General features: G+C 43.6%; 2 protein-coding genes and 1 pseudogene across 8 annotated transcripts in view; 2 read left to right on the plus strand and 1 right to left on the minus strand.

Moving 5' to 3' along the window:
- The window catches only part of Kat2b (lysine acetyltransferase 2B), a 101,955-nt gene extending 101,441 nt beyond the window's left edge, over nucleotides 1–514 (minus strand). For 3 of the 7 annotated variants that reach the window (XR_015439547.1, XR_015439546.1, XM_087182231.1), the window contains exon 1: nucleotides 166–512. Coding sequence is in view for 5 of the 7 variants with exons in the window: in XM_087182231.1 (XP_087038357.1) it covers nucleotides 166–441 (276 nt within the window). In the remaining 2 variants the exon portion in view is untranslated. Of the gene's footprint in view, nucleotides 1–165 lie in introns of all 7 variants that reach the window. The other 4 variants (XM_087182229.1, XM_087182232.1, XM_087182228.1 and 1 more) reach the window with 3 other exon arrangements.
- Nucleotides 1–21,938, plus strand: part of Pp2d1 (protein phosphatase 2C like domain containing 1) — a 60,179-nt gene that overhangs the window by 907 nt on the left and 37,334 nt on the right.
- LOC147826443 (signal recognition particle RNA) lies at nucleotides 16,013–16,150 on the plus strand (annotated as a pseudogene).

Here is a 21,938-nt window from a genome sequence, read left to right on the forward strand (position 1 = left end):
GTCTCGGCGATCCCCCTTATTCCAACCCAACGGGACTCTTGGGCGAGAAGCAGCTCCGCGCGCGCCGACAGCAGCACTTCCGCGGTGCAGAGGACCCGGACGGGAGGTGGGGGCGGGGGTCCCAGCTGGGCCGGAGGGCCGCGGTCCCGGGGCTGCGCGCCGTACCTTGCAGGCGGAGTACACTCCGAGTTTCTCCAGTTTCTTGGCCCGCGGCGCGGAGCGCAGCTGCGCCTTCTTCACGGCGATCCGGGCCGAGCCGCCGCCTCCCGGGCCCTCGGCCGTGCCCGCCGCCGCCACTGCGGTCGCCGGACGGCAGGCGCCCGAGCCCCCGGCGGCGGCGGCAGCGGCACAGGGGGGGCCCTGCGGGGGCGCGGAGGGCAGCGCCCCGGGCCCGGCCCCCGCCCCGCCGCCCCCCGGCGCGGCCCCGCCAGCCTCGGACATGCGGCCCGGGAGCGCGGCTCGGGCGCCGAGCTGAGGCGCCGCCGCGGCCAGGGTCCCGCTCTGGCTGTGCGCGCCGGGCCGGGCGTCGGGGCGGAGACCCTCACCGCCTCCTCCCGCCCCTCCCCGCCCCGCCCCCGCCCGGCTGCGCGCTGGCGGCGGCGATGGCAGCTGCTCCCGCCGAGGGCGCAGGGAGGAGGGACCTGGGCCCGGTCGCCGCCAGCGCCCTCCCGCTGCGCGCCTCCCGGCCGCCCGCGGTCATGCTCGCCGGGTGGGGCCCCAGGCCGCCCCTCTGCGCCCGGGCTCCGCGCCCGCCCTGGCGCCGCTGCACCCCGGCCCGCCCGCCAGGGGGCGCGGCCCAGGCACCTGCTGCCCCTCCGGGAGGCGCCGTCCCACCCTCTCCGGGCGCGGACAGCTTCCTCCACCCTAGCGGGAGCTGGAGGAAAAATGTAATGTTTTGAAAAGTACCCGTCCGCGCTAATCCTTTTTTGTGTTGCTAATTCACCAAAGCAAAGGTGAGATGCTCCCTGGTCTCTTTTTCAAATATTTTATGTCAAACTTTGTTATTTAATCAAGAACGTTGTCTTCCAACAACAATGACTGGACCAAGCCTGTCAAAAGACAAAAGACTCAATATTTTCTGTAACTTTTTTAAAAAGTGCTGGTTGCTAAAAGAAGGCTTGTCTAGAAGCATCGTCAAAATAAAAACTGCAGGGGAAAGTTTGAATACAAGTTTTTCTTTTTTATTTTGGGGTTGGGTTGGGTTTTGTTTTGTATTGTGTTTCTTTGTTTTGTTTTGATACCGGAGATCGAAGTCAGGACCTTGAACCTACCAGGCAGGTGGCGGAACCACTAAACTAAATCCCTGGCCTGTTTTGTGTTTTGAGACAGGGTCTCACTATGTAGTCCAGGCTGGACTTGAACTCGTGGCGATCCTCCTGCCTCAGCCCCCTGGGTGCTAGGATTATAGGCAGGTGCCATCACGCCCAGTTTGTATACAAATTTTAATGGAGGTTCCCGCCAGTTAGTAGGATTATAATCTATTGCTACTTACTTTTCTATATTGTTAAATGGTTTCAAAGATGAAATGCATATTACCTAGGAGAAAATTTTAGGCAGCATTCAAGAGAATGAATGTTGATTTTGGCTTCGAACAACTAAAAACGCTCCGTGTTTTCAGCTGTCAAAAACTTGTTTTTGCCCGGGATTTAGCTCAGTGGTTGAGCCGCCTCCTCGCAAGTGCAAAGTCTCGAGTTCGATCCCCCCCCCCATACAAAAAACAAAACAAAACAAAAAAACACTTGTTTTCATTGTTGCTGGTGACAAGGAGGGTGGTGCTTAGTACTGAGGCGCACACATTGCAGTTTTGTGTTTGAAATTGTGCGTCACTGGTCGACCTTTTCGAAGCAGTTTTTCAAAGCCCAGTGCTGTTTCTCTGGACCCTTCTGCAGAGTGCCTTCTACAGAGCAAGGCTTATCCGGTGTCATATGGGTCATAATGTGCTTATGATTAGATTCTTTGCATGCTTTATAGCTCTTGCCTAGCTACGGACTCTTTAAAGGATGTGCTTTTACTTGGACACATTGCCCTTCCTTTCCTGTTTATTACTGATAATTTACTCTTTTCAGATTCTCTTTGTTCTTTTGACTTTTAATGCAGTGATACTTTTTTTTTTTTTTTTTTGGTACCGGGGATTGAACTCAGGACCTTGTGCTTGCAAGGTAGGCAGCTGCACCACTGAGCTAAATCCCCAGCCCCAGTGATACGTTTTTAAAAGATTGGAAAAGTAGGGCCGGGGATTTAGCTCAGTGGTTTCGCCGCCTGCTGCGCAAGCACAAGGACCTGAGTTCGAACCCCAGTACCCAAAAAAAAAAAAAAAAAAATTGGAAAAGTGTAGACCTAAAGGAAATATCCTCTCCTACTTGAGCCCAGCCTGAAGGTCTGAAGTGGCAGATTCTTACCAGGCTGGGCAACAGGTTAACTTCATGTTTCCTTCCTCAGATCCTTGTGCTTCCCCAGACCCCTGTTACTCTCTCCTGGCTTTACTAAGGGGTTTTGCAACATTCTTGTCAAAGCAAGATGCAAGCCTTCCTGGCTGTGATTCTCTGACCAGATTTTCTTTTTTTCTTTTCGGTTCTCGGTTTTGTTTTGTTTTATTCAGACGGAGTCTCGCTTTGTAGTTCAGGCTGGCCTTGAACTCACTATGTAGCCCAGGCTGGCCTCAGATGGCCTAATAAGTGTTGGGATTACAGGTGTCCACCATCACTCCTGGCGGACCAAGATTTTTTCCCCAGAGTATTAGCAAGTAATGATTGTAGTGTGGGTTCCACCCTGTAGGCATTTGTAAGACTTGATGGCATGACCACTGAGTATGTGTACATTGATTTAGATGTGAATGTTGCCCTCATTATTTTTAAAGGAGCTAGGTGCAGTGGTGCACCTGTAATCCCAGCTACTGTGAAGGGTGAGTTAGAAGGATCACAAGTTCAAGTCCAGTCTGGGCAATTTCGCCAGCTCTTGTCTCAAAAATAAAAAGTAACTAGGGCCGGGGATTTAGCTCAGTGGTGCCGCCCCCTGCCTCGTAAGCGCAAGGTCCCGAGTTTGATCCCTGATGCCAAAAATTTTAAAATTAAAAATTAAAATTAAAATGAATTGGGCTGGGGATTTAGCTCAGTGGTTTCGCTGCCTGCTGCGCAAGCGCAAGGACCCGAGTTCGATCCCCGGTACCAAAAAGAAAAAAAAAATTAATTAAAATTTTAAAATTTATAAGGCCAGGGATTTGGCTCAGTGGCACTGCCCCTGCCTGGCAAGCTCAAGGTCCTGAATTTGATCCCCGGTACTGAAAAAAAAAAATTACAAAAATACTGAGCTCAATAACCAGTACCAAAAAGGGGGGGGGGGGAAAGGAAGGAAGAAGGAAGGAAGGAAGGAAGGAAGAAGGAAGGAAGGAAGGAAAAAAAAGAGAAGTGGTATGGTTTTATAGCTTAGAGGGAGAGTTGCCTGCCTAGTATTAAAGAGGCCCTTCGTTTGGTCTTCAGCCCTACGAAAGACAGCTGGGCACAGTGAGGTAGGCCTGTAATCCAAACTACTTGGGAGGCTGAGGCAGGAGGATCACAAGTTAGTGTTCAGCCTGGACAATAAAATAAGACCCTGTCTCCAAAATGAGGTAAATAAATAAAAAGGCTGGGGGTATAAATTAGTGCTCCTGTTTTCAATCCCGCGGACCACAAAAAAATTTTTTTTTAATTTTCAAAGGGCTAGCGTTATGGCTTAGCATGTTTGAAGCCTTGGGTTTGATCTTTGCACCACAAAAACAAAAAGGAAGCTAGGTGTGGTGGTGCGTACCTGTAATCCCAGAACTCGGGAGGCTAAGGTAGGAGGATCGTCTCAAGTTTGAGGCCAGCCTAGGCTACATAGTGAGTTCAAGACCAGCCTGAACTACATAGCGAGGAAAAACCCAAAAAACAAAAAGAAAAAAAAGGAAGCAAAAGGGAAAAGGAGACAGAGGAGAAGGAATCCTAAGCATGACGGCTAGTTAATGGCGCCTGTGCTGAAAGTTTAGGGGTCCAGTGCCTACAAGCGCAGCACTTTAATGCTGCATACTCTGAATTACCTCAGGAAATGGATGGACAGACGGGGATGCATCTACGTGTGGACAGATGGGAGAGACAAACAGAGGTGCTAAAGCAAACGGGGTGCGATGTGATGGGAGAATCTAGGTAGCAGATTCGTAGCGTGGTTCTTTCAACTTTCCTGTATGTTTGAAATTTAGAATAAAATGCTAGGGGAGGGGCTGGGGATTTAGCTCAGTGGTTTCCGCCGCCTGCTGCGCAAGCGCAAGGACTCGAGTTCGATCCCCGGTACCAAAAAATAAAAATTTAAAACAATTTTTTAAATGCTAGGGGAGACTCAGATTTACTATTAACTCACTCATTATCTCCCCCTCCTAAGCCACCCTCAGAATTCAGGAGACTGGCTATTTCCCAGATGTTTTGAGACAGAAATAGCCAACCTCATTTTAATTCACCCTGAAAACCATCACAGACTGAGTGAACGGCTGGGGACATCTCCTGAAGACTGTTTTCCTGTGTTTCCCTGCTCAGAGCCCAGATGACACCGCCTGAGGCGGGAGCCCCACAGTTCCCAGGCCTGTTCAAAGTGTGTCATGAACACCAGGAAGGGGACTTTCAAGGGCAAAGCATTGACAGAGCTCATTGCTGCTTGTCAGTAGGCTTTGTGTAGTGTGACCTGGTGGCCCAGGCCTTAATGCTATTATTCGGGGAAGCTGAGATAAGAGGATCACATGTTCCAGCACAGCTTGGGCAATTTAGCAAGACCCTGTTCCAAAATTTTAAAAAATATTTTTTAAATTAGCCAGGTATGTAGCTAAGTATGAGAGCCCTGTGTTCAATCCCACCAATAGAAAAAAAAAAAAAAAATCAGGGGCCAGGGATTTAGCTCAGTGGTTCCGCCACCTGCCTCAAAAGTGGAAGGTCCCAAGTTTGATCCCCGGTACCCAAAAAAAAAAAATCAAGGTGTTGTGAGGATATGATAAACTCTTCCTATGCACAAGCATTTTACTGTTACAGAGTACAAAAAGAAAAGAGGCACCAGCCTACTGGTACACACACCTGTAATTCCAGCCCTCGGGGCTGAGACAGGAGGATCCACACGAGTTCAAGGACAACCTGGACCACATAGCAAGACCCTGTCCCAAACCACTAACATAAAAAAACATTAAAAATGAGGGTTTCTGCTTCATTCTGTGGGGCTCAGGGGCAGAAAGCCGCCCTCGAGTTACCCATGCTACTAGGCAAGAGCTCTACCACTGAGCTACACACTCAGCCTAGCAGAGGCCTTTCATGGGGAGGGGAAGGAGAGGCAGGTGTCTGCTTTCTTCTACTTCTCCATAAGTTTAACCTCATCCTCCTGGGGTTGGCGGCCAAAGTTCTTTCGTTCTTCTGAACAGACATGTGCTTTTCTGCAAGCGATACCTCAGAGTAAGCGCACACCTGTTAATCCTGCTACTCTGGGAGCCTGAGGCAGGTGGATCACAACTTTGATCCCAGACTAGGCAAATTAGCAACTTAGTGAGAACCTCTCTCAAAATAAAAACTAAAAAAAGGAAAGGGAAAAAAAAAAAAAAAGGAAGGAAGGTCTGGAAATGTAGCTCGGTGTGAGGGACCTGGATTCAATCCCTGGTACTGAAAAAAAGGGGAGGAAAATCACAGTGTTAAAGACTAAGCACCAAAAAGAAATGAAAGAGAAGTAAAAAGAATTAAGATTTGTTAGGGCCGGGGATTTAGCTCAGTGGTTTCACCGCCTGCTCCACAAGCGCAAGGACCTGAATTTGATCTCCATTACCAAAAAAAAAAAAAAATTAAGATTTGTTATATACATGTACCAACTCCTCACAATGAATGTAATCATTATGTACTGCAAATATATACTAATGAAAATAAAAATTTTAACTAAAAAAAGAAAATGTAGAGACTGTGTGAGTGGTATAGCATGTGCTTGGCATGAACAATCCCTGGGGCCATTTCCCCAGCAAAAGAATGGAAAATTTAGTGGCACATAATGCTGCACACCCTTAACCCTGGCACTCAGAAGGCTGAGGCATGAGGATTACTGCAAGTTCAAGGCCAGCCTGGGCTACATGGTGAGTTCAAGGTGAATTCAAGGCCACCCTCTACTACATAGTGAGGCCCTGTCTCAAAAAAACCAAATAAGTAAGTAAAAACAAAGTAAATAAAGATAAATAAGGAAGAACCTTACAAAAGTTACAAAGGTCATCAGGTGTTCTGGGTTCTATAAATCTAGAGAGATCGTTTAGAACTTTGAGGTGAGGCTTCTCTTCGGAAGCCTGAATGCCAACCAAAAGGGGAGGGACATGAACCTTGCAAAAAGATTAGGGAAGGTAGAAGGGCAATTGTGGGAGGGTGAAAGACAATGCTAAAGGAATAGCTATGTTGGGCTGGGGATTTAGCTCAGTGGTTCCAGTGCCTGCCTTGCAAGCACAAGGTCCCGAGTTCAATCAAAGGTACCAAAAAAAAAAAAAAAGACTTATTTCAAAAGCGTAAGGATCCGAGTTCGATCCCCAGTACCGGAAAAAAACCAGAATAGCTATGTTACCGTTTGACCACTAAAGTTACTTGTACGTTTATACTGTAGAATAGTATACAGTATTATAAAGAACGGCTTTATTCTTTTTTGCAATGCTGAGAATTGAACCTAGGGCCTTGTTCACACTAGGTAAGCTCTCTACCACTGAGCTATAATCCCAGGTCAAGAGTGAATCTTGGAAAAAATAAGAACCAAGAGAGTATGTAAAGATGCATATCTCCAATGATGAATGTCATTATATTGTACACCTAAAATGTACCAATAAAAGGATACACACACAAAAAAGAGTGAATCTTGGGCCGAGGATAAATGCTCAGTGGTTCCGCCGCCACCTGCCTCGAAAGCAAGCACAAGGTCTTGAGTTCGATCACTGGTACCAAAAAAAAACATTGAATTTTTAAGCCGGACATGGTGGTGGCTGTAATCCCAGCACTTGGAAGGCTGAGACAGGAGGATTACCCTGAATTCAAGGCCAGTGAGGGCAACATAGTGAGTTTGAGGCTAGCCTAAACTATATAGTGAGACCTTGTCTCAAAAAAAAAAAAGAGTGAATCTTTATACAAATATAATAGCAGATCTTCAGGAAACACTGTTGTATTGACCTCACTACAGTGCAACACCATTTATGTTAACATAAAAGCTGGCCATGGTGGTGCTTATAATTCTAATAGTACTCAGGAGGCTGAGGCAGGAGGATGGGCTACCTATCAAATTCAAGGCCAGTCTGAGGTGTATTGTGTATTGTGAGATCCTGTCTTCAAAACAAACAAACAAAAAAGCAAAGAAGCCGGGGATTTAGCTCAGTGGTTCTGGCACCTGCCAAAAAAGTGCAAGGTCCAGAGTTCAATCCCTGATACCAAACAAAAAACAAAAAAACAAAATACAACATCAACCCTATAACCTGGGATGACATAATATGCAGAGGACAAGGCCCACCGGCCTGCCTTTCCCCCAGCCCGCAGTGGCTCATGATTTTTCAGCTTTAGTGTGGTGAGCAAGTTTATCCCTGCAGCCGCTCTGCTCCTCACTTGGGTACAGCATTGGGAAAGTTTCGTGGTCCGCACAGCACTATCCTTTCACGCAAGTGCTGGCGAATGTAGGTGTTCTGAGCCTGTATAAGGTGGGCTAGAGTTAGCTATGATGTGGGTAGATGCGTTAAATGCATTTTTTTGTGTTTTCTTTCTGTTTGTTTGTTTTGGGGTTTTTTGGTACCAGGGATCGAACTCAGGTCCTTGTGCTTGTGAGGCAGGCAGTGGAACCACTGAGCTAAATCCCCAGCCTAAATGCATTTTTTTAATTCATCAAGTTTATTGGTACATTTTAGGTATACAATACAGTTACATTCATCATTGAGATCTTGTACCTTTACATGATGTTTCTTGGTTCTTTTTTCCCCATTCCCCTACTCTCCCTTCAAACTCTCCACCCTTCCCTATTTACAAAGACTTTGTTTCGTTTTTTCCTTTTCTCGTATTTTTTCCTTTCCCTTCTTTCCTACTTACAGTATCTTCAACACTGTGACAGCATTTTCACAGAGCATCAGTATACTTCCATCAAACTCAGGAAGTTCTTTCCTAGCTCAGGGCCTTTGCATTTCCTGAATTGTGTGGACGTCCTCCCCAGACAGCAGGGCTGGCTCCCATTTATCCAGAATCCTTTGCCCAGAGATGCCTTCCTATCTGAGAAAAGCAAGCTCTGGGACCATCTGGTGTCACTCCTTCCCAGCAAGCCCATACAACTGTAATGCACCAAAAACCCTAGGCCCACCGCTGGACAGAGGTCCTCTCCCCTGAAGACACAGTCTCCAGGGACAGAACGAGTGGTCCTGCTGAAGGATGGGCCCAGTCCATGGCCCACTTTCCAGGTCCAGCTGCTCATTTTCAGGGACAGCAGCTGGACCATGAGTGCCACATACAGTGTCACGAGTGTTCAAATAAAAATAGTGAGGTCAGGGGCTGGGGATTTAGCTCAGTGGTTCTGCTGCCTGCCTTGCAAGCTCAAGGTTCCGAGTTCAATCCCCCGTACAAAAAAAAATAAAATAAAATAGTGACATCAGTGCCTAAATGGAGTTACTTGGGCCAATGCAGTTGGCCTAAGTTACTGGACATTCACTATAATAAATTCTCAGGCTGGGGATTTAGCTCTGGCACCGCGCCTCCTTCGAAAGTGCAAGGTCCTGAGTTTGATCCCTGGTACTGCAAAATAAATAAATAAATAATTCTTAACTAAAACCTTTCTAAGGGTGGAGAGACATAAAATCCCCTTTTCTACTCTTCAAGTAGTTATGCAATTCAATTGTCATTTTCAGTATAAATCTTAATCATGATGCAAATACCATTAATGCTATAACACATTTTATTCTTTTATATTTTTATCTGTGTTTTCAAAATTTGTTTTGGTTTTGTTTTGTTTTGCAATTCTGGAGCATAATCCCAGGAGCTTGGGCATCCTAAGCAAATGTTCTAACACTGGGCCACATCCCAGCCCTTTTATTTTGTGGTACTGGGGCTTGAACCCAAGGTCTTCACACAAAGAGGCACCCCCAACCCTTTTTATTTTTCTCTTATTCAGTTATTGATTGATTGACAATACTGGACACTGAGCCAGGGGCATTCATACTGAGTTACCTCCCCAGCCCTATTTTTTATTTTGAGAGAAGGTCTTGCTGAGTCACTAAATGGCACAGGCTGGACCTGCATTGCCATCTTCCTGGCTTGGCTCTCCAGAGTGCTGGGGTAGCAGACATGTACAACCACGCCCAGCCTCTAGCTGTTGTTGTGTTTTTTTTTAAAAGAAGAATCTCCCATATTTAATGTGAATGGGCCTATGTGTATCTGGCTAAGAACTGCCCTTAGAAAGAGAGAGGACATTTTCTCCCCCATTGCTCTCCTCTTCCTTCCTTCCTTCCTTCATTCATTGGAGCTGAGGATGAAATCCAGGGCCTGGAGCATGCTAGGCAAGGGCTCTACCACTCAGCTATACTCCCCTCCTGGCCCTGTTTTAATTTTTTTTTCTTTTTAATGTTTTGTTTTGGAAACAGGGTCTCGCTTTGTAGGCTAGTCTGGCCTTGAACTCCATAAGTAGCCCAGACCGGCCTTTAGGCCTTTTTTGTTTTGTTTTAAATACTAACACATATTCTTGTTTTGCCAGCTTACCTACCGTTTGCAAAACAGTACAATGGAAGTAAAAGAGATGAACCATGCTTTTTATGAATTCTGGCTACATGGTTTGCTGCTTTTCTAAAATTGTACATGAGTATCTATTGCTTTGAGCAACTTGAAAATTATATAAACAAGTCAGATTTCCAAAGAACTAAATTTTGGTATGACCTAGATTTTCTGGAACAATCTGTATTTCACAAATTTTTCTCTCATAAGTGCCAGATAATTTTTTTTTAAAAAACAGAATCTCACTATGTAGCTCAGGCTGACCTTGAACTCACTATGTAGCCCAGGCTGGCTGGGAACCCTTAGCACTCCTCCTGCCTCAGCCTCCTGAGTACTGGGATTACAGGCATGCACCACCACACCTGCTCAGATAATTGTTTAAAATAAATCTATGAAGGATTCTAATTTCATAATTGTATAAAAGCACCCATATATGTAATTGCACAAGTTAGGAAAAAAGTCTTTTCTCAGAAAACAAGTTTTCTAGTTTAGGGTCCACTTATAAGAGAAATCTCAGTTGCTGATTGGCTGATCATTCTGCTACTGAGATTTTAATGTCTAAAATCAAAGCTCAGATCAATGTGTTCTAACTTATGACATAGGTTTATATATCAGTGAGTACTTTGGGTAAAAAAACAAAGAAGGCTAGCATGGTGGTACAAACCTGTAGTCATTCCACTCAGAAGGCTGAGGCAGGAGGATTATAAATTCCAGGCCAGCCTGGGCAATAGAGTGAGTTGAGACCAGCCTGAATTTATGGTCTTTTTTGTTGTTGTTGTTACCGGGGATCGAACTTGGGACCTTTCTCTTGCAAGGCAGGTGGGGCACCACTGAGTTACACCCCAGCCCTTCTTGGTCCTTTTTTTTTTTTTTGGTACCAGGGATCAAACTTGGGTCCTTGTGCTTTTGAGGCAGGCGGCAGAACCACTGAGCTAAATCCCCAGCCCTAAGACCAGCCTGAATTTTAAAAACAAACAAACAAACAAACAGGACTAAAGGATTGGGGATGTAGCTCAGGGCAAGGGCTCTGGGTTTAATTTCCAGTAACAAAAAAGAAAGAAAGAAAAGGAAAAAATGAAAAGGGTTCAGTATAGTACAGTGATATACCTCCTAAACCACAATTTTTTGTTTTGCTTTTGTTTTGTGTTGCTAGGGATGGAGCCCAGAGCCTTGTACGCAGGTGAGATGCAGTCACCATTGTGCTATACCCCCAGCCCTTGTTTTAAATTTTTCTTTTGGGAGGGAGGGAAGAGGAAAGGGGCGTAAAAAGATGTGTAATGTACCAACTCCTGTGATAAATGTAATCATTATGTACCTCAAAAATGTACTAATAAAATATTTTAAAATAAAAAATAAATAACATTTTCTTTTGAGACAGAGTCTGGATAAGTTACCCAGGCTGGCCTGGAACTTGTGATTTCCTGACTCAGCCTCCTAAATGCTGGGATCATAAGTAAACAAACCAGAAACTTGTATAAAGCACGTATGCCTTCAGTATAGCAATTTTACCCTCAGGGGAGAAAATTTAAAAGAGGTTAGGGGAGGGGCCGGGGATTTAGCTCAGTGGTTCCACCTGCAAGTGCAAGGTTGGAGTTCGATCCCTGGTACCAAAAAAAAAAAAGAAGTTAGGGGAAAAAATAAAAAAATAGAAGAGGAAGAGATTAGAAGTGAGGCTGGAGAACAATGGAAGACTATTCAAAGTTTGGGAAACTGATGAAGAAGACACAAGGGAAAGAGAAGGAAGAAATAAAAAGAACAGAACAGAATAACAACAACAAAAAAACCTCAAAACAATGTTGACACTTACATAAAAACAAGAGGGCCAGAGATTTAGCTCAGTGGTTCTGGGACCTGCCTAGCAAGTGCAAGGTCCCGAGTTCGATTTCCAGTAGCAAAAACCAAAAAAAAACAAAAACAAGAAAGCTGGGGATTTAGCTCAGTGGTGCTGCCACCTGCCGACAAGTGCAAGGTCCTGAGTTCAATTCCTGGTACCAAAAATAAATAAATAAATACAATCAAGAAAGAAAACAAAACAGAACAAAAACAAGAAAAGAAGAAGAAAATAAGAGGAGAAAAGGGGGTAGTAAATAATCTTAGTAAGCCTGCATCTTTAGTTCTGAAGATCAGGCTGGTTTCTGGCTGAGACTGGAGCCCAATTTGTTCAGCCTGCAACACCCTGTATGCCTCCTGCCTGTTTGTACTTGGCTCCTTGACCTCCTGCCAACCTGATCTCAATTTTCCCTCATCCACATGGAGCCAGCCTGCAGCTGCTCTGAGTTCCAAGCTCAGTTGGTCCCTCTCCAAGATGCCTACTGACCAATCACTCTCTCCTTGGGAACATCTGAACCCGAATAACTCACCAGCCACTGGAGCCCACTGCATCCACTGTTCTGTTCCACTGATGTGTTTCTCTGTGGAGGTCTCTGAGGTCACCAGTAGTCACAGTAGCAGGCTCCAGGAGAAACTGCCACTTGCCACCTTCCTCTTCTTTGTTGAAGTCTCTCTCTTTGCTCTCTCCGTGGGCTTCAATTCTCACTTCAGACCCCTGCTAGATCCCAGGTACCCACTTCCCTCTTTCTCTTCCTCATGTTGCTATATTCCAGTATCTGGACACCAAATCTCAGAAAGGCTGTATTTAGTGATTCGTGGTGGATTTTTTAAAAATTTATATTTTTATCTTTGATTAAAAAAAATTAAAAACAAACATATTAACAGAGTGCCAAAATTTTTTAATTCATATATACTTTGTATAATGCTTAAATCAGATCAGATGTATTAGTATCAATCTCAAACTTTTCTCATTTCCTTATGGTCCAGACATCTTTCTTCTAGCTTTCTGAAATGTGCAGTCCATGATTCTCATCTAGAGTCACCCTACCATGCAAGGCACACCAGAACTGCTAACTTCTCACTAATTGGAACTTAATACCCATTGACCAACCCTTCCCAATCACTCCCTCCCCCCACTCTCCCCAAACTCTGGCAGTTACCATTTGACTTTCAACTTCTATGAGATCAACATCTTTATAAAAATATGGAACACTTCATGAATTTCATGTCATCGTTATGCAAAAGTTTTCTGTATAATGCTATTCTTTTCTGTATAAGTGCTGCCAAAGTAAACATTGTGGTAGTTTTTTTTTCCTTCAGTGCTAGGGATTGAATCCAGAGCCTTTGCAATTAAGTACAGCCCTTGCACCTTTTAAAAATATTTATTTGGGCTGGGGATTTAGCTCAGTGGTTCCAGCGCCTGCCTTGCAAGTGCAAGGTCCCAAGTTCAGTCGATCCCTGGTACCAAAAAAAAAACCAATCTAAAAATATTTATTTATCTTGAGATAAGCTCTCATTAAGTCACTAAGTTGTCCAGGCTGGGTTTAAACTCACAATCCTCCTGCCTCAGGTTCCCAGAGTGTTGGGATTACAGGAGTGCCCCACCACCCTACCTCACTTTCTTAATAGTTTTCTTTGATGAGCAGAAGTTCGTATTTTTTAAAACCCTGATATATCAATAATTTCTGTTATCTTTAATGCATTTGTATCTTGTTAGAAAACTCTAGTTAACTCATGGCTGTGAAGATATTCTCCTATGTGCTCTTTGAGTTTTATTGTTCATAGCTCACATGGTAAGGTCCCCATTGCCTCTCATTCAATTGCTGAGTATAGTGTGAACTAATGGGCATCATATCATATTGATTTTTCTCACTCTTTCTCTCTCTTGTTTTTTTTTCCAGTGCTGGGGCTTAATCCCAAGGCCTAGCACATTCGACATAAGAGTTCTACCACTGAGCTACATCCCCAGCCCTAATTTTTCTCTTTCTATTTCACTTGTTAACTATCATTGTTACCTGTCTGGGGCACAGGCAGTGCCATATATCACACTTTTTTTTTTTTTTTTGAGACAGGGTCTCACTATGCAGTTCAGGTTGGCCTCGAACTCATGGTGTAACCTATGCTGGCCTTGAACTCACAGCAATCCTCCTGCCTCAGCCTCTCAAGTGCTGGGACTACAGGTATGTACCACCATGCCTGGCTTCACAGCCTTATAGCTCAGTTTTGATTATAAGAATATTGTAATGTTTGTTGTTGTTGTTGTTGTTTTGGTACCGGGGATTTAACTCAGGTCCTTGAGCCTGCGCAACAGGCGGCAAAACCACTGAGCTAAATCCCAGGCCCTGTTGTTGTTATTTTTGAGACAGGTCTTGCTATGTAGTCCAGGCTAATCTTTTTTTTTTGAGACAGGCTCTCGCTTTGTAGTTCAGGCTGGCTCTGAACTCACTATGTAGCCCAGGCTAGTCTTGAATTTGAGGCAATCCTCCTGATTCAGCCTCCTGAGTGCTGGGATTACAGGCATGTGCCACCATGACAGGCTATCCAGGCCAATCTTGAACTAGGTATGTAATCCAGGCTAGACTCAAATGCCTGATCCCTCCTGCCTAAGCCTCCTGAGTGTTGAGATTGCAGGTGTGCACGACTGCTACACCTGGTTCACTATAGTGCTTTTGTATTTTTTTTTTTTCATTTATTCACGTGGTACTATGGGTTGAATCTAGCTGTACCACTGAGCTATATATCCCCACCTTTTTATTTTTAAAGAGTGGCACACTCTTTACACACCAGTAACCCTAGCACTCTGGAAGGCTGAAGCAGGAGGATCGTGAATTCTAGACCAGTCTGGGCAACTTAGCAAGACATTGTCTCAAAATAAAAAGGGTTGGGGATGTAGCTCAGTGCAAAGGATTTAATCACTAGCTAGTACTAGAAGAGAGAGAGACGAAGAGACTTCTTATTGCTAGGGATTGAACCCAGGGGTACTCTAACATGAGCTTCATCTCTACCCCATTTAAAAAATCTTTTTTGGGGGGGAGGAGGGGGCCTGGGGATTTAGCTCAGTGGTTTTGCCACCTGCCTTGCAACCGCAAGGACCCGAGTTCGATCCCTGGTACCAAAAAAAAAAAGACTAAAAAATCTTTTAAAAAAAATTTATTTTTGAGACGGGGTTTCAATAAGGTGCCCAGGCTAGGCTTGAATTCATTATTCTCCTGCCTCAGCCTCCCACAATGCTGGGACTACAGGTGTGTGCCACAATCCCTAGCCCACTGAAGTGCTTTTAATGCGCATACTTCTAGTCCTAGCTACTTGTGAGGCTGAGGCAGGAAGATCAGTTGAGCCCAGGAGTTAGGGGCTAGGCAAGAACACACAGCAATCTGTCTCTTAATAAAAAACATAAAAAGAATAGTCTTCTGTCCAATTACATTTTAAAATAGTATCTCCCCTAAGGTAGACCAAGAAGAGCCCCTCCTGTGAGACAGAGTTTAGATAGAGTCCCTAGTGTCATAAACACGAAAAGGTGGGCGCTGGGGTGTCTGTCGCCTGGCATCAGTTGGAGATAGACAGGCAACCATGTAAACCAGACATTCACCCTCTGCCTAAGCGTCTTCAAGCTCCGGGGAGAAGCACTTCCTCACATCTCCTGCCCTAGATCCTCAAAACAAAAGGCACCTAGTCAGAATGCTAATTTTTTGGTGCCAGACTCTCAGTTTTGGAGTGCAGAAAAGATTTGAATGACAGAAGTGCTTAGGTAAGAGAAAAGACAAATTAATTAACTTGTCAAATCTTCCTGCTTAGCATGAATGTGAAAGATTCTTGCATAACAAAGTATTGTTTCCCAGAGAGCCAAACAGCCTTTTCTTGCTTCTCTTTTGTTCCAATTCATGGTTCTGAAGATCCTCACAAATTAGCAGTGCTCAGTAATGGTGCAGAGTGGCTAAGGCAGATTTTTGTAATATTAACTCATTTTACTCTTAACCTTGTTATGTTTAGAGATCTAAATATTATATACAAGCAGCAAAGCCTGGAATCTCATTGGTAAAAAGATGAACACTAACAGCAAAGACTAAGCAGTTTTTTGGTTGAGTGGGGTTTTTTTCCTTTTTCCTACTACTGAGCTACATCCTCAGGTCTGTTTACATTTTATTTTGAGACCAGGTTCTTGCTAAATCATTCAGGCTGGGCTGCAATTTTCTCTTGTCTCCGCTTCCCAAGTAGCTCGGGTGGGGCCTGGGATTTAGCTAAATGGTGCCGCGGCCACCTGCCTCGCAAGGAAGCACAAGGTCCTGAGTTCAATCCCCATTACCAAAAAAAAAAAAAAAAATCCAAGTAGCTGGGGTTATAGGTTATGTGCCACCATGCCGGCCATAAACAATTTGGTAAAACTATTTAAGAAGATCATGAAACTCCAAAATTCTAATAAGACATCTGCCTTTATTTAGATGTCTTTGAAAGCCGGGTGTGGTGGCGCACACCTGTGATCCCAGCACTTGGGAGGCTGAGGCAGGAGGATCTCCTTGAGTTCGAGGCCAGCCTGATCTACATAATGAGTTCAGGACCAGCCTGAACTACAAAGGGAGACCCTGCCTCAAAAAAAAAAACAAAAAAAAATTTCTTTGACTTAAAATTTGATCGTGATTAACTACAACTTCATTTTGCCATTTTGTTTTGATAGATCATGTTGAGTTTTGTTTTGTTTTTTGGGGGTTTTTTGGTACAGGGGATTGAACTCGGGTCCTTGCGCTTGTGGGGCAGGCAGTGGAACCACTGAGCTAAATCTCCGGCCCCATGTTGAGTTTTTTGTTGTTGTTTATTTGAGACAGGGTCTCTATGGAGTTGAGGCTGGCCTTGAACTCACTGTGCAGTGCAGGGGAAGAGCTAACTCAAGGGGATTATCCTGCCTTAGTCTTCTGGGTGCTGGGATTATAGGTGTGGGTCACCATGCCCAGCTCATTTTGAATTATTTTAGAATAATAATATTTTTTAAAACCATGTGAAGAGCTAGGCATTATGGTGCATGCCTGTAATCCCAGTACTCAGGAGGCTAAGAGTTGTGAGTTTCAGGCCAGCCTCAGCTATACAGCAACACCCTGTCTCACAAAACAGAAAACAACCAAACAAAACAGTATGTTAACCATGTACATGAGTTACTTTGAATTAAAAGTCAAACAAACAGTGCCAGGGATTTAGCTCAGTGGTTTCGCCGCCTGCTGTGCAAGCGCAAGGACCCGAATTAGATCTCTGGTACCAAAAAAAAAAAAAAAAAAAATCAAACAAGAAAAGGAATATTCATTTTTAATCTTTTTTTTTTTTTTTTTTTTTTGTACTGGGGATCAAACTCGGGACCTTTCGCTTTCCAGCCAGGCAGCAGAACCACTGAGCTAAATCCCGGGGCCTAGGAATATTCATTTTTAAAAAATAAATAAATTAGGTGTGATAGTGTATGCCTGTAGTCCCACCTACTCAGGAGGCTGAGGCAAGGGGATCACTTGAGCCCAGAAGTTCAAGATCAGTCTGGGAAACATAGTAAGACTGATTCAAAAACAATAAAACAAATTAATTTTTTAAAATAATGAAAGAAGGAAGAAGAAAGAAAGAGCAGAGTGTAGTGGTATAGGCCTGTAATCCCAGCACTAGGGAGGCTGAGGCAGGAGAATGGAGAGTTTGAAGACAGCCTGCCTACATAGCAAGTTAGAGGCCATCTTAGGCTACGTACAAAGACCCCATCTTAAAAGAAGTCTCCAAACAGTGAGTATTTGGTAAATATCAGGGTAAATATTGTGTATGTGTGTGCACACACGTGTGTATGTTACTAGGGATTGAACCCAGAGAGTGCTGAGGTACATTCCCAGCACTATTTATTTTGCACTATTGGGGATTGGACCCAAGGCCTTAGCACTGAGCTATATGCTGTCTTTTTTTTTTTCTTTGAGACAGGGTCTCACTATGTAGTTCAGACTGGCCTTGAACTCACTATCTAGACGAGGCTGGCTGGTCTCCAACTCGCACTGATCCTCCTGTCTCAGCCTCCTGGGTGCTGGGATTACAGGCAGGCACCACGGCACCTGGCTATATACCAAGTCTTTCTTATTTTTCACTTTGACATAGGGTTTTGCTGGGGTTGAACTTGTGATCATCCTGCCTCAATCTCCCCAGGTGTTATTTTTTATTTTGTAATGGATCTCACTAAATTGCTCAACTGATATCCAACTCAATAGCCTCCTCTCCTGCCTCAACTTCCTGCGTACTAGGATTACAAGTGTGCACCACACATCCAGCCAGGGATCCCCTTTGGCACCCCCATTTTCTATTTTTTTTCTTTCAAACTTTTTTTATTGTACATTTGTGGTACCTAATGATTACATTCATTGTGGGGAGTTGGTGCATGTACGGAATACATCAATTCTAGGTCCCTTTCCTCTCTCCTCCTTCCTCCTTCCTTCCAGTGCTTGCTTTCATGAATGACTTTGGGGGTGCTTCTTCCTTTTTGATTTCACAAAAGAGTTTGAGGGGTACTGGTGTTAGATCTCCTCTAAAGTTCTTTTTTTTTTGGTACTGGGGATCGAACTCAGGTCCTTGAGCTTGCGCAGCAGGCGGCAAAACCACCGAGCTAAATCCCTGGCCCTTCCTCTAAAGTTCTTGTAGAATTTGGCAATGAATCCATTGGTACCTGGGTGTTGTGGCAGTGTCTACTGTCCCCGCTAAACCCTCATGTGGTCATAAGTGGGGCTTTTCAGAGGTGGTGGGATCCGAGGTGCGTGATGCTGGGTTTAAGTGTATGATGCTGAGATTAAGAGTGTGTGATTACTAAACTAGTTCAGTGATTGCTTTGGCATAGTTCTGGGTGTGGATAATGGGAAGGCTCATTCTGAGTGTGGGTGACACCACCCAAAGTGCGGGTAGCCTGGAAGGGATAAAAGGGAGGGGAGGCTGCCTTTTGCCTGCCATGGCCTGTTTCTCCTCTGCCATGTCCCTCTGCCATAACACCGCTTTGGAGCCAGCCAACTATGGACTGAAACCTCTACAAACTATGAGCTGAAATAAATCTTTCCTCCTTTAACTTTGGGATATTTTGTCTCAGCAATAAGAAAAGTGACTACAACACTAGGCTTTACTTACTCATTGATATTGGATTATTCAGGATTTTTATATCTTCTTGTTTCAGCTTTGGTATTTCATGTGTATCTAGGAATTTATCCATTTCTTCTGAATGTTTCATTTTATTAGACGACAGATTCTTTTTTTTTTTGGTACCGGAGATTGAACTCAGGTCATTGCACTTGCACAGCAGGCGGCGAAACCACTGAGCTAAATCACCGGCCCTAGAGTACAGATTCTTAAAGTAGTTGCCAATGATCTTCTGGATTTCAGCTGAATCCAGTGTGATTTCATTTTTCATTTCTAATTGCATGGATTTGGGTCTTTCCATCTTTTGGAAAGATTGGCTAAGGGTTTGTCCATTTTGCTTATTCTTTTTTTAATTTTTATTTTATTTTATTTTTGGTACTGGGGATCCAACTCGGGTTCTTGTGGTTTCAAGATAGGTGGCATAACCACTAAGCTAAAACCCTGGCCCTTTTGCTTATTAGTTTTAAAGAATCACCTCTTCAGGGCCAGAGATTTAGCTCAGTGATGCTGCACCTGCCTTATAAGTGCAAGGTCCTGAGTTCGATCCCTAGTACTGGGGAAAAACAAAAACAAGAATCACCTCTTCGATTCATTTATTCTTTATTTTTTTTACTCAATTTCATTAATTTCTGCTTTGATCTTTACAATTCTCTTCCTCATACTAACTTTGGATGTGGATTGTTTTTGTTTTTCTAGAACCTTGAGGTGCATCATTAGGTTATTTACTTGAGCTTGTGCTATTTTTTCTGACAAGGGTATTCACCACTATAAACTTCCCTCTTTTTTTTTTTTTGGTACTGGGGATTGAACTGGGGTCCTTGCACTTTCAAGGCAGGTGGTGGGAACCACTGAGCTAAATCCCTGGCCCTAAACTTCCCTCTTGGGACTGCATTCATTGTGTCTCACAGGTTCTGGTATGTTGTACTGGCATTATTGTTTGATTGTAGGAACTGTCTAATTTCTTCCCTGACTCACTGATTATTTAAAAGGGTATTGTAGGGCCAGGGATTTAGCTCAGTGGTACCACCCCCTGCCTCACAAGCACAAGGTCCTGAGCTCAATCCCCAGTACCAAAAAAATAAGTAAACAAATAAATGGGTATTGTTTAATTTCCATGTGTTTGCAAACTTTCTGTGGCTTCTTTTGCCATTGATTTCTAGTTTCTTTGAACTATGATAATATGCATGGGATAGTTGTGATTCTTTTGCATGCTTTATGTGCTGGTATATGGTCTATTTTTGAGAAAGTCCCATGTACTCCTGAGAAGAATATGAATTCTACTGTTGTTGGATAGAATATTCTGTAGATATCTATTCAACCCATTTGTTCAAAGATTTGCTTCAACTCTGATTTTTTGTTTTTCACCAGAGGCAGGGCTTTACTGGGGGAAAGTGCTGCCAGGCTGTCTCGAACAATGGCAAGAGAGGACTCTGATATTTCTTTGTTGATTTTTTTTTTTTGTCCAGTTGATCTGTCTTTGACAGTGGAGTATTAACATTCCCCAATACAGTTTATTGTTGTTTATCTGATTTTTTATGCCTAATTAGTGTTTGTTTTATGAAGTTGGGCATGCCAGTGTTTGGTGTATATATGTTTATAATTGTTATCTCTTCCTGTTGAATTGTTCCCTTAACCCATATGTAGTGACCTTCTTTGTCTCTTCTCATCAGTCTTGGCTTGAAATTCACTTCATCTGAGATTAGGATAGCTACTCTTCTTTCTGGGGGGGTTCTCATTGCATGGACTATGGGTTTTCTTTCATTTTTACTATATAAATTTATTATAAGAGTAAATGTATTTCTTGCATACTGTATATTGTTGGGTTTTATCTCTTGATCCATTCTATCAATCTGTGTCTTTTAATTGGGGAATTGAGACCATTCACATTGAGAGTTACTGAAAGTTATTGACTGTCATTGAATTATTTTCCTATCACTTATTTCCTCATCCCCCCCCCCTTTTGCTTATACTGTGGTACTTCAGTTCATGAACATGTTTATTTGCAAACAATTTGATTTGCAAACAGAAGCATTTGGCAAAATTTTGGTTTTTTTTGCAAACTCTGCATCAGGTGACAAATATGACCCTGGCCATCTTTCCCACACAAACACAAATGTGACCATTTTTTCCAAAATCACAGAACAAATTAAGTTTGTGCACTGGGGTGCCACTGTGTGCTCATTCTGCCAGCTGTCATCATTCTTTGTGACTTATTGGCATTGTTGGCTTCATTGTCTCTTTCTAGAATATCCTCGAGAATTCTTTGTAATGCTGGTCTAGTGGCCATGAATTTCTTGAGGTGCTCCTTGTCATAGAAATACTTTATTTCTCTGTCATTTTTTTGTTTTCTTTTGGTACTAGGGATCGAACTCTGGACCTTTCGAGGCAGGTGGCAGCACCACTGAGCTAAATCCCTGGCCTTCTCTGTCAGTTTTGAAGGAAAGTTTTGCAGAACATGTTATTTGGGGTTGGAAGTTGTTATCTTTTAGGGCTTGAAGCACTTCACCCAAGCCTACTAGCCTTTAAAGTTTGAATTTGGAAAGGGGAAGAAAATGTTCAAATGGGAAGGGGAAAAAATAAAGTTTGTGTTGAGAAGTCTGCTGTAATTCCCAATGGATTTACCTTTATATGTGATACGTCACTTTTCTCTAATAGCTCTACGATTTTGTCTCTGTGACAGACTTCTGGTACTGGGAGTACAATGCAGCACTGAGAGGTTCTCTTTTGGTCTTGGCTATTTGGGGTTCTATATGCCTCACTTATTGTTTATTTTGTAGTGAGGTTTGTGGATGCTTATTGTGTAACAACTTTTTTGCTAGTACAGGGATCTCTTTAGTCACTTTTCAGTAATGTACTTTGGTCATGGCTATGTCCTTTGCTTCAGCCCCAAGATCCAACCACATGTGTTATCTCTCTTGGATTTACTTTGACATTAGATTAAACATCATTTCCCCTCCTCCTCCTTCCTTTACCCTCCACCCTCCACATACAAACATATGATTCTGTTTGGAATCTTGCTGCTTTATGGAAACAGGCCTAAACTATGAAAGGCAGAAGCTGGTTGTGGTGCCGGCCTATGCCAGTTCTACTGTTGAAGATTACCAATACCTGTTAGTAAAATTCTGATTTACCACATGAAGCAGAAACTTCTAGGCATAGTGAGAAGTAATGGCTCTCAGAAATGAAGGTTTGACCAAAGGGGCTGACCATGTGACTTTCAGATTGGTTTGACAGCCCTCAACAAAAGCAAAT

This window comes from Heterocephalus glaber, unplaced genomic scaffold (assembly GCF_053883595.1).
Source record: "Heterocephalus glaber isolate CG9 unplaced genomic scaffold, H.glaber_assembly_v1.0 deba00001472, whole genome shotgun sequence".
In the NCBI taxonomy this organism is placed as follows: domain Eukaryota; kingdom Metazoa; phylum Chordata; class Mammalia; order Rodentia; family Bathyergidae; genus Heterocephalus; species Heterocephalus glaber.